Below are 13,228 nucleotides of genomic sequence, written 5' to 3' on the forward strand. Positions count from 1 at the left end.
TTTAACTTCTATTACTTATAATTTTTCGTTAACTGTGTATTTTCATTTTGATATAACTTGAACTCTTGTGTTTGAAAAGTAACTGGTAAATATTTTAATTCATAAAACTTTCAAAGTTACAAAAAGGCATGGACTTTTTTGTGAAGGATATGTACAGTATGACAACAAGAAAAGTGTGCAGCACAATTTTTACTTTTTAGAATTTGTTTTAGCCTAATTCTTCTGTAAAATCTTAAAGAATTACAAAACATACATTCTGTATATGTACTTTTTATAAAGGAAGATACCAAATTAAAACATGTATAATAACATAACTTTATTTACTCTATCCAGTTTGCCCTAATCTTAAAGAAACAAAACGAAATAGAAAACTATGGAAATATAACCTTCTGCACAAAAACTTAAACTTTTATAAAAGTAGTTGAACAATTTAAAAAATGTTAAATGGTCACCATTCTCTAGTACCTGACTGCAAAAAGAACACACAACACTGAAAGGTAATATCTCAAGACATTTCCCATAATACTTCAAATAAATAATATTTCCCTAAATCTTGCAGTGGTTATAAAAATATTGATAAAAATGTTACTCTAAATATTTGGTTAGCTTAAAGTTTTACAAAATTATATGCCCCCCAGTAGCTCAGCAGTAAGTCTGAGGGCTTACAATGCTAAAAATTGGGTTCCGGTAATCAGCTATGTGCTTAATAAACAAACACTAAGAATATACTTGACAAATTCTGATATACCTTCCAAAATCAGAACAGCTGCTTTCGAGAGAAATTTTAAATCAATGCTTATAACTAGCCTTACCTATATATTTGAAGTATCTGATGAAGTGGTTGCTACAGTTTTATCTGTCATTTTTTGTCTCATTTATTGTATTATTTGAAAATAAAGAATGTATAATTCACTAAGAATTTTGTAGATCTAGTAGAGTGATGATCTCTGTTAATAATGTATCAAAGGTAAGTGTACAGAAATGCATATTTTTCATTAGCTGGGACCGATGTGTCTCGGAAGATTATATTTGTCCAGACACTGAAGACAACAGAAAGCTACAGAAGCAACTAGCTGAAGAAGCAGCAGAAAAGTTGTAAGTTTATAGATTTTCATGCTGGCTAGAATCAATTCTTTCAGTTAAAGTTGCCCTTTATTAAAAACATAATGAAAAAAAAGTATCATATTTGCTATCTTAAGTAAAATGTGAATGCTTATCATGTATGCAAGTTAAGAAATATTAACTTACTTGTCATCCAGTGCTAGCAATAGCATCTTGGTAATTTCAGTTTGCTACAAGTTTATTATTTTGTATTAATTCAGTATATTTCAACTTTCGGGTGCTGAAAGTTGGCTGTCTCAAAATGTAAAAACAAATACCTAGTTAAAAATGGATGTTAACAACTGGAGTGTTTAATATATTAAACCAAAAACAACTGATTTCTATTAATATTAATGTTGTGGAGTAAAGAACTATGAAAGTTTTCACCCCACAGTTACTCCACAACTGAAGGATAAACTGTCATAGTTCTTTAAGTTTTCTCTTAAACTTTTCTTTGAAACAAGACTTATTGTACAATTAATACTTAATGAGACAAAAAAATGTTTAAGGTCTGAAGTGGTAGTGTTTTAATTTCAACAAAAAGAATTTACAAAAGAAAATTTTCAGAGTTAATGGGAACAGTAAAGAATTCACCTATATTTTGAATAGAATTTTCATGAAAGTTAACTACTAATGTATGGTTGGACTTCGAGGAAACATTTAGATATTTCACGTAAGTGGAAAGCTATCAGACAAATGGAAACTGACTAATTACTGCAAGTTGTTGCAACTTGTCTACAATTGTCTATTAAAACCATTGTTAATTATCTACAACACAAACAGGTGGCCACTATCTGTCAAAATCAGGCTTGCAATGCAGTCATAGGTATAGCACCTGCTCCAAGACTGAATCAGATGTTCACAACTGGATGCTGTGTCAATATCAAAACGTTATAAACAGACCTCATGAGGATGTCTTATATGCCAGACACTCACTGAGGTGCATTTCATTCATTATTAGGCATAAAACTGTTCCTCACCAATTGTTCCTAGAATGCATTCTGTGAGCCAACAACATGAGAAGCAATGTTATTTTTACAGTTGAGTCACACTTCACTATAAATAAAATAGATTCTGGGACAACTGGTGGTGACTTCAACCTAGTGAATAATAGTGCCTGCCCCAACTATGCTAAACTGGTTGATACTTTCCTGAGAAAAAAAGGGATTGACTAAATGGAATAGCCTGCACATTCACTAGACTTCAATTCTGTCATGTATGTAGGAAATGAGTCAAGTTTTGCCAAGTGACTCCAAATGTTAATTCGTGGAAGGGTTTTTCCATTACTGTAATTGGCATAAATGTGTAGGTGGAGATGATGTCTAGCATGTGTAAATATACAGGTGGATATGATAAAGGGTTAAAGATGCCTTGGGAACAGCTCTTTCAGGGAGTGGTTGAGAATATTTTGGGATCTCATCAACACTGACTTTAAGTATGCAGTATTGGTGCCAGGCTGTCTTTGCTGTTTGTGTTGACCATATTTCTCACTGAAGTGAAATGTCATAAACTATAATGATATAAAGCCCTCTCTTCCAAAAAGTCTTGAGATATATGATAAGAATACTGAAATTCCTGATAAATGAAGAGTAATGTGAAGAAAAAAAATGCTGAGATGATTTATATTGCAAACATTAGGCCTATTGGTTTACAGTGCTTCACCAGCTTTCAGTGTTCAAAACTGTAAAAACATATTTTATTTCAGTTTGAAAATGGTACATAACTTTCCCTTTTTCACTTTTAGAAAAGGAAGTAGGAGGAAACTTCCACCAGTCATCAAAGAAACACTTAATAAGAAGCTTTGTAAGGAGACAGAAAAGGAAAACAAAAATGAGCTTGCCAAACGACTTGAAGAATCATCAACAGAAAGTGAAAGTTCTGAAGTAAGTTCAACTTTCAAACCACTACAATAAAAGAGTGAATTTAATGAAAACAGTTTAACTATTCATTAATTTTTGTGTGACTAGATCTGTGCATGTAATCATTTAAACACCTAATTTAGTTGTGTGAAATTTGTTGTAATACAGATTAATGTATTTTATTATTTGAGATTTTTTTAAATTTTAAGTACCTCATTTTAGTTGTTTATTCACTTTTTAAATGTCTTATAACATATGAGTAACAGTTTCATTTATAAACTGGAATATTTCATCTACGAAATTTCTGGGTTTTATAATCTGTGATATTTCACATTTTTAAGAATCAGTAAAGCTAATCAGTGCATAAATAAAAAGATTAGCCCTCACTCTGTGTTCAAAATTCTTATTTTTCTGTGAAGTTATTTTTAGTATGCTAAAAAATAACTAATATTGTGTTAATCCACTCAGTTTTGATTAAGACTAAAAGTTCTTGTATATAAGTTTTCAAAAAAATTACATATGAAAATTGCATCCAGCAAGATATGGTAATTGGAATGCTTAGAATTATGAGAGAATTAAGAATAGAAATAACTGATTCCGATCTTTCAACAACAAGGATGAAGAAATTGATCATATAGTTGAAATTACCATCCCAGGGATATTGAGGGAGATTCTCGAAGAGGACTACCACAACATTAATAACAAAAAAATGGTGGGTCACAAATAATGTGCTTGAAAAAATAACCTAGCTTCTAATTGAAATTAAATGAATAATCTGGTACAGAATTACTTTTCCCATTTGTGCTACTCTCTATATGAAAACGTTTTTCCAAACACATGCCACAAGCCTTCCACATACCTTTGTTGGAATCCAAAATTCCAACATGTCTCTTATGCAAATCATTATGTGTCAACTCTCCACCAATAGGAGAGCACTACTATCATGTGATGCATGTGACTCTCGATATGCTCCAGTACCGAACCATCACTTCTTGTTTGGCAGTGCTTGAGTGCATTTGTCTTTCTATAGATCACTGATTACCCTAGAAGTGATTTAATATTATTTAACTTAGTTCAACTTCATTTAATTTAATTTCACTTTTATTTAAGATCACTTGATTTACCTGTGTTTCCTGTGCATTTTTTGCTTGTTTAGTATCTAGCCTGCATTCCAAAGTCGCTGTTACCACTTCAGGTGCATAACACTCTTCTGTTGCCAGGTTGTTAGGGTGCTCGACTTGCAATCTGCGGGTCATGGGTTCAAATCCCACCAGATATGCTTGCCCTTTCAGCTGTGGGATTATAATGTGCATAATGGTCAATCCCACTATTTGTTGGTAAAAGAATAACCCAAGAGTTGGCGGTGGGTGGTGATGGCTAGCTCTCTTCTCTCTGGTGTTTCACTGGTAAATTAGGGACGGCTAACACAGATAGCCCTTGTGTAGCTTTGCACGAAATTCAAAACAAAAAACATTCATTTGTTACAGCACTTTCAGCCACAGGCACGGGCAACCTTTGCTCACGGGTTGATGGAGCATTATATAGAACACACATTGTCTTCTGTTCATGCCATTCTTCTTCCTGTACTTTTCGATCCTTTTATAGGTACAAGCTGATGAAATTTTGATCTTCTTAACACCCACCCCCCCAGAGTTCGCCGTGCCTTCCCACACCTTTCTGAGGATTCTTTAAGCCTTTGTCTGCTTTCTCAGAGACCATATCTCAGGTATGTGATGTTTTATCTCTTACCATAGTTATTTTGACCCACGTCATTCCTTATTGCTTGTTTCTATTTCAATACCTTGTTTTTCCCCCTGTCCCCTTATGTTCGGGTTTACACTGTGCTTTTTTGCCCTGTTGGGTGATGGTATTGGTATGCCTAGTTCTCCACAGGCTTCTGGTCGGTCCATCCTTGTGACTTTTAGGGCAAGCTCCCAAATTCTGGACCGCCAATTGTGGGTTCAGTTTTAGCTGTTTGGGGGATGGATCCCAATTTTCCTGTTCATCCTACCTATGCCCCATTGTCTCACCTTGGTCTTCCTCTGACATTCTTTGTAATACCTTCTCTCAATCTTCTTCCTGTGTGAGGCTCTTAACGAGAACCCTATGGAGTTTTCTGAGGACATCCTCTTCCCTTCCAATGTCAGTCTCATGTTGTCTTCGGATCTGGCCCTACACGCCTGGTTCATTTCTCTTTGGGACTTTTGGGTCATGATGCTATACTCTTGCAAACCCGTCATCTGGCTCCTTATTTACGGGACCTTCATATGGCCCCGTTTTTATGATGTTTCGAGTGTGATACGATTACTGTGTCCTTGGAGTCGCAGGTGGCTTCAGTCCTACAGTGATCCACCTTTCACATCGGGTGCCTGTTGGTTTCCGTCGGAGCTGAGTATGGTTCCAAGTCCCGTTTCCAGACCCTACCCTTCACAGCCCTGCTTGTCGCAGCTTCCCACGGCTTCTCAGTTTGCCGTTTTTGCAGCGATACATGATATACAGGCAATGTTGAATTTTATTCATTGGAACAACCTTTTCCTCTCCAAAGTTCTGGTTCATGGTGTTCTATCAGAGGGTTTTTCATACGCTTTTCCTCTCTGTTCCATTTCCTTCCTCCTACCCAGGATCCCTGGTCATGCCAGTGTCTTCCGAGGCAGTACTCAATCTCTTCACCCAACAGGTTGTTGTACCTGCAACACGCAAGTCACGCAAGGGAGTGTTACACCCACCAGTTTGCCTTTCATGAGGTAATATACCATTTTAGCACCCTACCCTTTGGTCTGGCTACTGTGTCATATGTTTTTGTTGAGTGGTTCACACCTATGCATGGCATATTCATACCCTGGAGCTGCACTTCCACGCTTACATGGACAACTGGCTTCTTCTTGCCCATTCCGACTGGGATTCAACCAGTCCTACTCGTCAGCTCCTTCTCAACACTGTGCTGGTGGGATGGTTGATCATATTGGAGGGGTTCTTCCTTCATCCTACCCATTGCCTTGTACATCTGGGTGTTTTCTTCAACACCCATCTCAGTTGAGCCCAACCTTCTCCTCTCTGATTCCATTCTATGGAACTGGCCATACAGACAGCCCTGTCTGCTCCCTTACTTACTGCTGCCAAGATTCTATTGCTGTTGGGGAGGTAGTCCTCTCTTGTAGGGCTCAGTGGACCTTTCATGACTAGTGGAACCTTGCACGGGATTCCCTGGATGATCCTATTAACCTTCCCTCCTCCTTAATGGTTGATCTACATTGGTGGTTTGACAAGGCCCATATTTCCGATGGCAAACTTCCTCTTCCTGTGATCTTACCCCTGGTACCCTGATCAATTGGGTTCATCGTTTGATCCAGTTGCCTTATTTCTCCTTGTCTCTCTACCAGTGTGATCTCTTTTCCATGTGTACCCATCAAATCTGATGCCTTACCTTCTCCTTTGCTTCTCATCTTTGTTGGCCATTGGAGGAGATCCTACAGTCGGGCACATGGATGACACATATTCATCTCTCTCTACTTGCACCACATCATGATTTCTGCTTCCTTGGGGTATTGCCTGCCACCTTTGACTATTCTACAGACTTTAGCATGGCTTTGAGATGAGGTAAGTATCTCTTTATGCTTTCTTTTCTTTCAGTAGCCCTTGCTTCAACTTCACTTTGGATCCCACTCTGTGTTGAGTGGTGCCTGACCAGGTATTTTTTCTGCACACTGAATGGGTTCCACATAGATGGCTATAACCATTCTCAGATATATTTATACTCAAACAAACAAAACACAAATCTGCACTGTACGCCATGTTGATTCACACACTTTATCCATGGCTAAGCATGCTCACCCTTTAGATGGGTGTTTTATAAGATCACTAGACTGTGAATAACCTCATGATGTTTGCTTCATAAAAATGTCTGTCCCGGACCTTACCACCCATGAATGGCATGGGTAAAGCAGAAGGGGATCACTGCTCATCTCTACCATGCTTGGACTGAATAAGTCGGTATGTTTTGCATTTCAAAATAGGGTTTCATGATCACCCATTCAGCTGTCTCGTGTGTAGCAGTCCCATCAGACTCTCCAATGCACTTCTTCCCCCCCTTTCTTCCAGTGGAGCATGCGAGTCCTTACCACTCACCAGATTCAAGCCACTGGGGTGGGTGACCATGGAGGCAACCTGCTGAATGGGTTCCACAAAGATGGCTAACTGTTCAGTTCAGAGTATATTGGGGATGTTCTGCCAGTGTAGAAGGAATTACAAGATCCTCCAGATGAGTGACACATGCCCGGAGTGAGACACCTAAATGCAGTTAACCTCTCCGATTGGGTGTCCTATTTCTACCCTCACATAAATGTCGGTTCCTAGCGAGTGAGGTTTTGGAGATTGAGTGAACCAATCACTTAAGTCCTCACACAGGTTTCGGGTTCTAAACCTTCTCCCTTTGTCTCTGTCTTCTGTGTTGTGGGTTGCAGGAGGTCTATGTAGCCTATTTCCACTTCATCCTGGACATTCCCTCGTTCTTAGAATGACAAGTATTTACAGACATGTGGACATTTTGGACCGGTTTCACGGTTGCTGGGATTGATTGCTTGCTATGGACTTCCCTTGGATGACACATTCCTGAGTCCCTAACTCAATGCTCATCTTGTGACGTTTTCTGGAGTCTATTTTATGTACATTCATGACTCTAGGGCTTGAGGTGAAGATGATATGATCCTCATCCTATCCTCGTGTAGATGTTGGTATCCAGCAAGTGAGGTTTTGGATGTAGTTGACTTACCGAATATGGTCCGATGCACTCTAGCCACTCTATACCATGGGACACATACTCCATTACCCACTTTCATTATGTCGGATTGAGTGTATCTGTTTCTTTGATTGGGATCACATTAATAACCTATCCTCTCTCACGCGGATGTGCTCCCTGCATATTCCTCCATTTTTTGATCCCACCTGTTCATGGCAAAGAGATATCTGGTACAGAAGTGGTGCAATACCCCTTCTCAGGTCATCTGATCTGTTTCTCTCATTCCCACGGATGTCCTTTGGATACTTTTGAGGGATACACCTGTTCTTCTCTCACACAGGGAAGGTACCACATCAGAAGTTATAATTTTCCTATACAAAAGTGTATTTCTGATAGGTATTTCACACTTACTACCCTTCCTCCCCACAATCTTCTGGTGTTTGCATCTTCTGCCAAACTTTGAAGTGATGATTCAGTAGTGATGCATAGAGGGAGTCACGTGATAGTAGTGATCTTGTATTGGTGGAGAGTTGACACATGATGATTTGCATTAGTGACATTTTGGAACTTTAGATTCCAACAGAGAGATGTGGCAGGCTTGGTACAGTGCAGTGTCTTGAATTGTGTGATCAGCATGGATCAAGGTGCAGTGTCATGAATTGTGTGATCAACATGGATCAAGGTGTGGTGCAGTGCAATGTAATGAATTGTGTGATCATTGTGTATGAAGGTGTGGTTTAGTGCAATGTCATGAATTGTGTGATCAGCATGGATCAAAGTGTGGTATAGTGCATTGTTGAATTGTGTAGCCAAGGTGTGGTGCAGTACTGTGTCATGGATTGTGATCAGTGTGGGTCAAGGTGTGGTTTGAAAGTTGAACTTATTCCAGAGCTTTCACTTTCTGTTGATGATTCTTCAGTTTATTTGGCTAGCTCATTTTGTTTTCCTTTTCTGTCTCTTTACAAGGTGTGATGCAGTTCTGTGTCATGAATTGTCTGGTCAAGGCAGAACAAGGTGTGATTGAATGCAGTGTCATAAATTGTCTGGTCAAGGCAGAACAAGGTGTGATTGAATGCAGTGTCATGAATTGTCTGGTCTAGGTGTGGTGCAGTTCTGTGTCAGTGAATTGAGTGGTCAAAATATAGTACAGTTTTGTGTCAATGGATTGAGTGGTCAAGGTGTGGTACAGTACTATATCATGAATTTTGTGATGAAGGTGTGGTACAGTACTATATCATGAATTGAGTGATAATTTTTTTAATGAGTGGTGATATATTAATGTGTTTTTCAACAAATTTGGAATCTTTTTTTTTTCTTAATTAAAATTGAAAATACTTTAATCAAAATAGTTGAATTGGTTATGATTTCCCCCAAAAAACTAGTTTTGATGCATGAATATTCCACACTGAAAAATAATGCTTTTGAATTTCCTAAGAAGTATGTCAGTGAAATGAATGTGGGAACTGTGTCACAAAATTCTGTATTAATTCCTGAGTTTAGCTGTTTTTTAGTATGTACTGTATAGTGTATCATCTGTTGCGTTAAATATTTATTTTGATCAGTAATTTTAATTCTTCAGCTGGTGAGACTTCCTTCTGAACCAAATGTTGTGTCTCTACTAGAAGCTTATGCCAAATCTGTTGCAGTAAATACTGTGTGTTCATCCCCACCCAAAAATTCCAAAAACCACAGCCAGTCTCAACATTTATCAGCTGATTCACGAATTCGGTATGTTTTTAGTTGGTATTCATGCTATTTGCTTTGACTAATATAAAAGTAAAGCAAAAGGATAATTAAAGTGCTGAAAGCAAGTTAATTTTGAATACTGTTGATATAAAAAAATTCCCAATGATTTAATTAGATGGTTTTTCTTTGTGAATATAAATGTATATCTAGTTAACTGTAATTTTTTTTTGAAAATTATAAATCTCTTCATATTTTTAGTATTAATATTTTGCCATTTTGTTACATTTATTTATGTAATTTAAAAAGAAAATTTTAAAAAGTGTAATTTTTCATTTCTGCATAGCTCTAAGTAGTCTTACATTTAGACAATGAAATTTAGTGATTTTTTTAAAGAATTTTTATGCCCATCCCAAAAGTATAGGTTATTTTGCTAAGAAACTATCATCCCTTGAGAATATAATTTTCCATATCTTGTTTCTCAGGTAATTTTCATTTCATGTTACTGGTTTTATTACCACAGTCCTTCAGTGACATACTTTTATGATGCCAGGCATGTGGTCTGAACAATTACTAGAGGAGCTCAACTTTGAACTAATCTATAGCCATAAATATGATTGGATAGATCATGTTATAAGCTATTTTCTTTAGAGTAAATAAAGTGGTTTGAGTAATAATTTATGGTTTCTTATGAAAACTAACTGGAGGTCCTGTAGGAGTGAACATTTAGACATTCTTTTCATTCCTGAAAATGTTTTTGCATTCATTTATATTTGCTTGAAACCTACAGATATTTTCTTCTATGAAACTACATGGATAAGCTTAATTTGGCTTAATAAGTACAGTAGACAACAGCAAAATATTTATAATGAATCAAATTCTTATTTATTGATTGTTATTAAGTTTATTTTATTCAGATAATACACACAACAAAAGAACTTACTATTTATTGAAAAGAAACTATTTATTAGATGCAGATTCATCTAGACCAAAAAATATTAACAAAAATTCTTGATGCCTATCCTGAAAAAAGTAATGATGATGCCATTTTGAAAAATGAAGTCCTAGGTTACAAATAGCTTCTGCTATGTTTGTTTCTATGATTTATAGCCAGAAGTGCAATTGGCAAAATGGTATTTCACAGTCTAAAAAATAACAGAAATCCTAAATCAAATTACATGATTTTTAATAGCACAAACTTGGTAGTATTTTTGTTCAATACTTTTGTACTAAGTTTCATGTAATTTGGTTAAGTATTTCTACTGTGAGAAAGAAAAAATCAAAATATATCAGTGACACCTCTTCAGGCTTGACAGGGTTAATCATGAATTACTGGCTTGGACAGAGATTGAAAATTTTCATTTTCATAAATCAGTATGTTTTCTTGTAAACATGGATGCTGTGTGGGCTAGTCATTGGAGTTCGACTTAACACAGTTAACAATAGATTTATTTAAAATCCAGGTTGTACAGTCTCGAGTGGAGTACACAAGTCACAAACTCGAGTAAGTTTACAGTTTGAAAAAAGAATTGTCTTGAAGATCAAGCTTCAAAACAACACTTCAATGCAATATGTAAGATACTTGGCCATATCAAAATTACCAAAAGTATCTTTAAAAGTTTCACTGTTAAAACTGTTAAATTCTGCAATCTGAGCAGGCAACTGCTCTTCAATTAGACTTTCTATAATATCCATTAAATTACTTAATACTATCAGTAAATTATCAATTAATACATTGATTGAAATCTGCTCAGACATAACTTCATTAATATTAAACCCAAATACATTCAATTTCAAACTACATTATTTGACTGTTACATACATAGCGCTTGAGCAGGAAATGTTAGTTGTTCTGGGCTCAGGCTCAGGGGGGATAAGGCAGCATCAGTTTTCTTCAACCTGCAGTAGGGTATTTGGCTTCTTGATTTGAGCCAGAAGACTGACCTTTTAGCCCAAAAACATGAGTTTGTTTTATATATGAATTTCTTTGGTATTCTTATGATTCTCCTTATAGTGTACACATCCAACTTGCAAGTAGATCTGTCACTTAATTGTATGAATTTTGCTGACTCATCGTAATTTTCAGAACTAAGACAAAGACTAATTTAATAATTGTTTTTGATCGAGGATGGTAAATTAGCAACCTATTTCTCCATGTATTTCTCCTCATCCTCTTCAGATCAAAGTTCTACCCAGAGTTTCTGATTTCCTTGCTAATTCCTTTTATGGAAGTTGTGTCCAGTCTTCAATGAAGTTAATATAAACTTCCTCATAGCTTTCTCTCTGCTGCAGTGGCATTGGTTTATAGATAATGTAAACAGTTGATTCTCAATACTGCCTAGAATGCATCTTAGGCTATACTTTACATATATGTTTACTTTCTTGATCAATCATTGTTGTAACTTCTCATATACATTTATTAGATGTGCCCAATGTTTCATCGTATTGCATGCATGTATGTCATTTGTGGAATTTTATAAAATTATATTTCTCATTTCTTGAAACATCTGAAAATGCCTCAAAATGCTGCAAATGCTTCATTACCAACTCCCTGATTTTGTTTAATCAGTCTTTAAGTATTATGCATGGCATTGCTGTTGAACATGGCTTTGAAACTTTTCTCGGGTATACAAAAATATCAAACATACCATCTCTGCTATCTATTACAGTGGAGAATGAGTTAGCATTCAGTTTCACTAAAACATGCTGCCTGCAGTTCTCCATACTTATCTTTATACTGGCCACAATCAACGTTAAAAGTTATAGTTAATGCCTGAAACCAAATTGTAAGAGTATTGTGTGTTGATTTTTAGAATTGACAAAAAAATCTACAGCAGTTTCAGTCTATTAACACAAATTCATTTAAAGTGTAATATGATTAAATGCCTAAATAAAAATAGATGAATAGCACTTAAGTTTTAGTTTTAATTCTACTCAAAATGTTTCAATTATATTTTAATCTACAGATTATAATTTAAAACCTTTGATCAACTAAAAATAATGTTATTACTTGTAATATTCAGATTAATTAACCTATTTTCCTGGTAGTAACTTATTCTAAACAAAAATAATGATGACCAGTATATGCAGTACATTCAAGAATGTTCATTTGTAGATTAGTTGTTATCTGTGTGACGTTCCTTGTGATACAAGGGAAATGTGGTGGCACTAAGCACTTCTGCCTTTGAAAAAAGTCTCTCATAATAAGAACAATATTATGATTGACTTGCTAGAATATACACAGGCCTTACATTTATTTTTTTTATTATTGCAGAAATCCTGATTAATGAACAGGCTTTTATATAAGGACTGTCTTTATCACTAGTCATAGTGAGACTTTTAAGTAATTGAAGTTTGTTCCAGTGTGATGATATAGTACCCACCTTCATACTCATTTGATTCTGCAGCCACTTTGTAGTTGAACTAATCTATTCTGATGGCATGATTAATACAACAGAATAACCTGCTCAATTTCTTACCAGACCCACATTTGTGAAGAAAAAAATTATTTGTGAAATATTTTCAAATCTAAAAACAGGTTTGTTTTTTAGTAAATATTTTTAGTTACCAAACACATCGTATTTTTGGGGGAAGTCCCTAAGGACAAATGTATATTATTTTCAGTTCACTGGTTTTAAAAAATAAAGGGAGTCAAAAAAACACTTAAACTATGGGTATATATTTATACACTAACACACACACACACACACACACACACACACACACACACACACACACACACACACACACAACGAAGAATAATACACTACCGAACCACTACTACTTAACGTAAGTTAGTTAGTTTATAGAAGAAGACGTACGTACCGTACTACGACGACTACGTAGTAGG

At 35.9% G+C, this 13,228-nt stretch overlaps 1 protein-coding gene across 5 annotated transcripts in view; it reads left to right on the forward strand.

The window, feature by feature from the left end:
* LOC106471176 (male-specific lethal 3 homolog) overlaps positions 1-13,228 on the forward strand; it is a 44,613-nt gene that overhangs the window by 21,865 nt on the left and 9,520 nt on the right. For 4 of the 5 annotated variants that reach the window (XM_013931765.2, XM_013931764.2, XM_013931763.2 and 1 more), the window contains exons 4-7: positions 1,000-1,095; positions 2,846-2,984; positions 3,577-3,672; positions 9,275-9,423. In XM_013931765.2, coding sequence (XP_013787219.1) covers positions 1,000-1,095; positions 2,846-2,984; positions 3,577-3,672; positions 9,275-9,423 — 480 coding nt within the window. The remainder of the gene's footprint in view (positions 1-999; positions 1,096-2,845; positions 2,985-3,576; positions 3,673-9,274; positions 9,424-13,228) is intronic. The other variant, XM_013931766.2, reaches the window with a different exon arrangement.

Source organism: Limulus polyphemus, unplaced genomic scaffold, assembly GCF_000517525.1.
Source record: "Limulus polyphemus unplaced genomic scaffold, Limulus_polyphemus-2.1.2 Scaffold4457, whole genome shotgun sequence".
In the NCBI taxonomy this organism is placed as follows: Eukaryota; Metazoa; Arthropoda; class Merostomata; order Xiphosura; family Limulidae; genus Limulus; species Limulus polyphemus.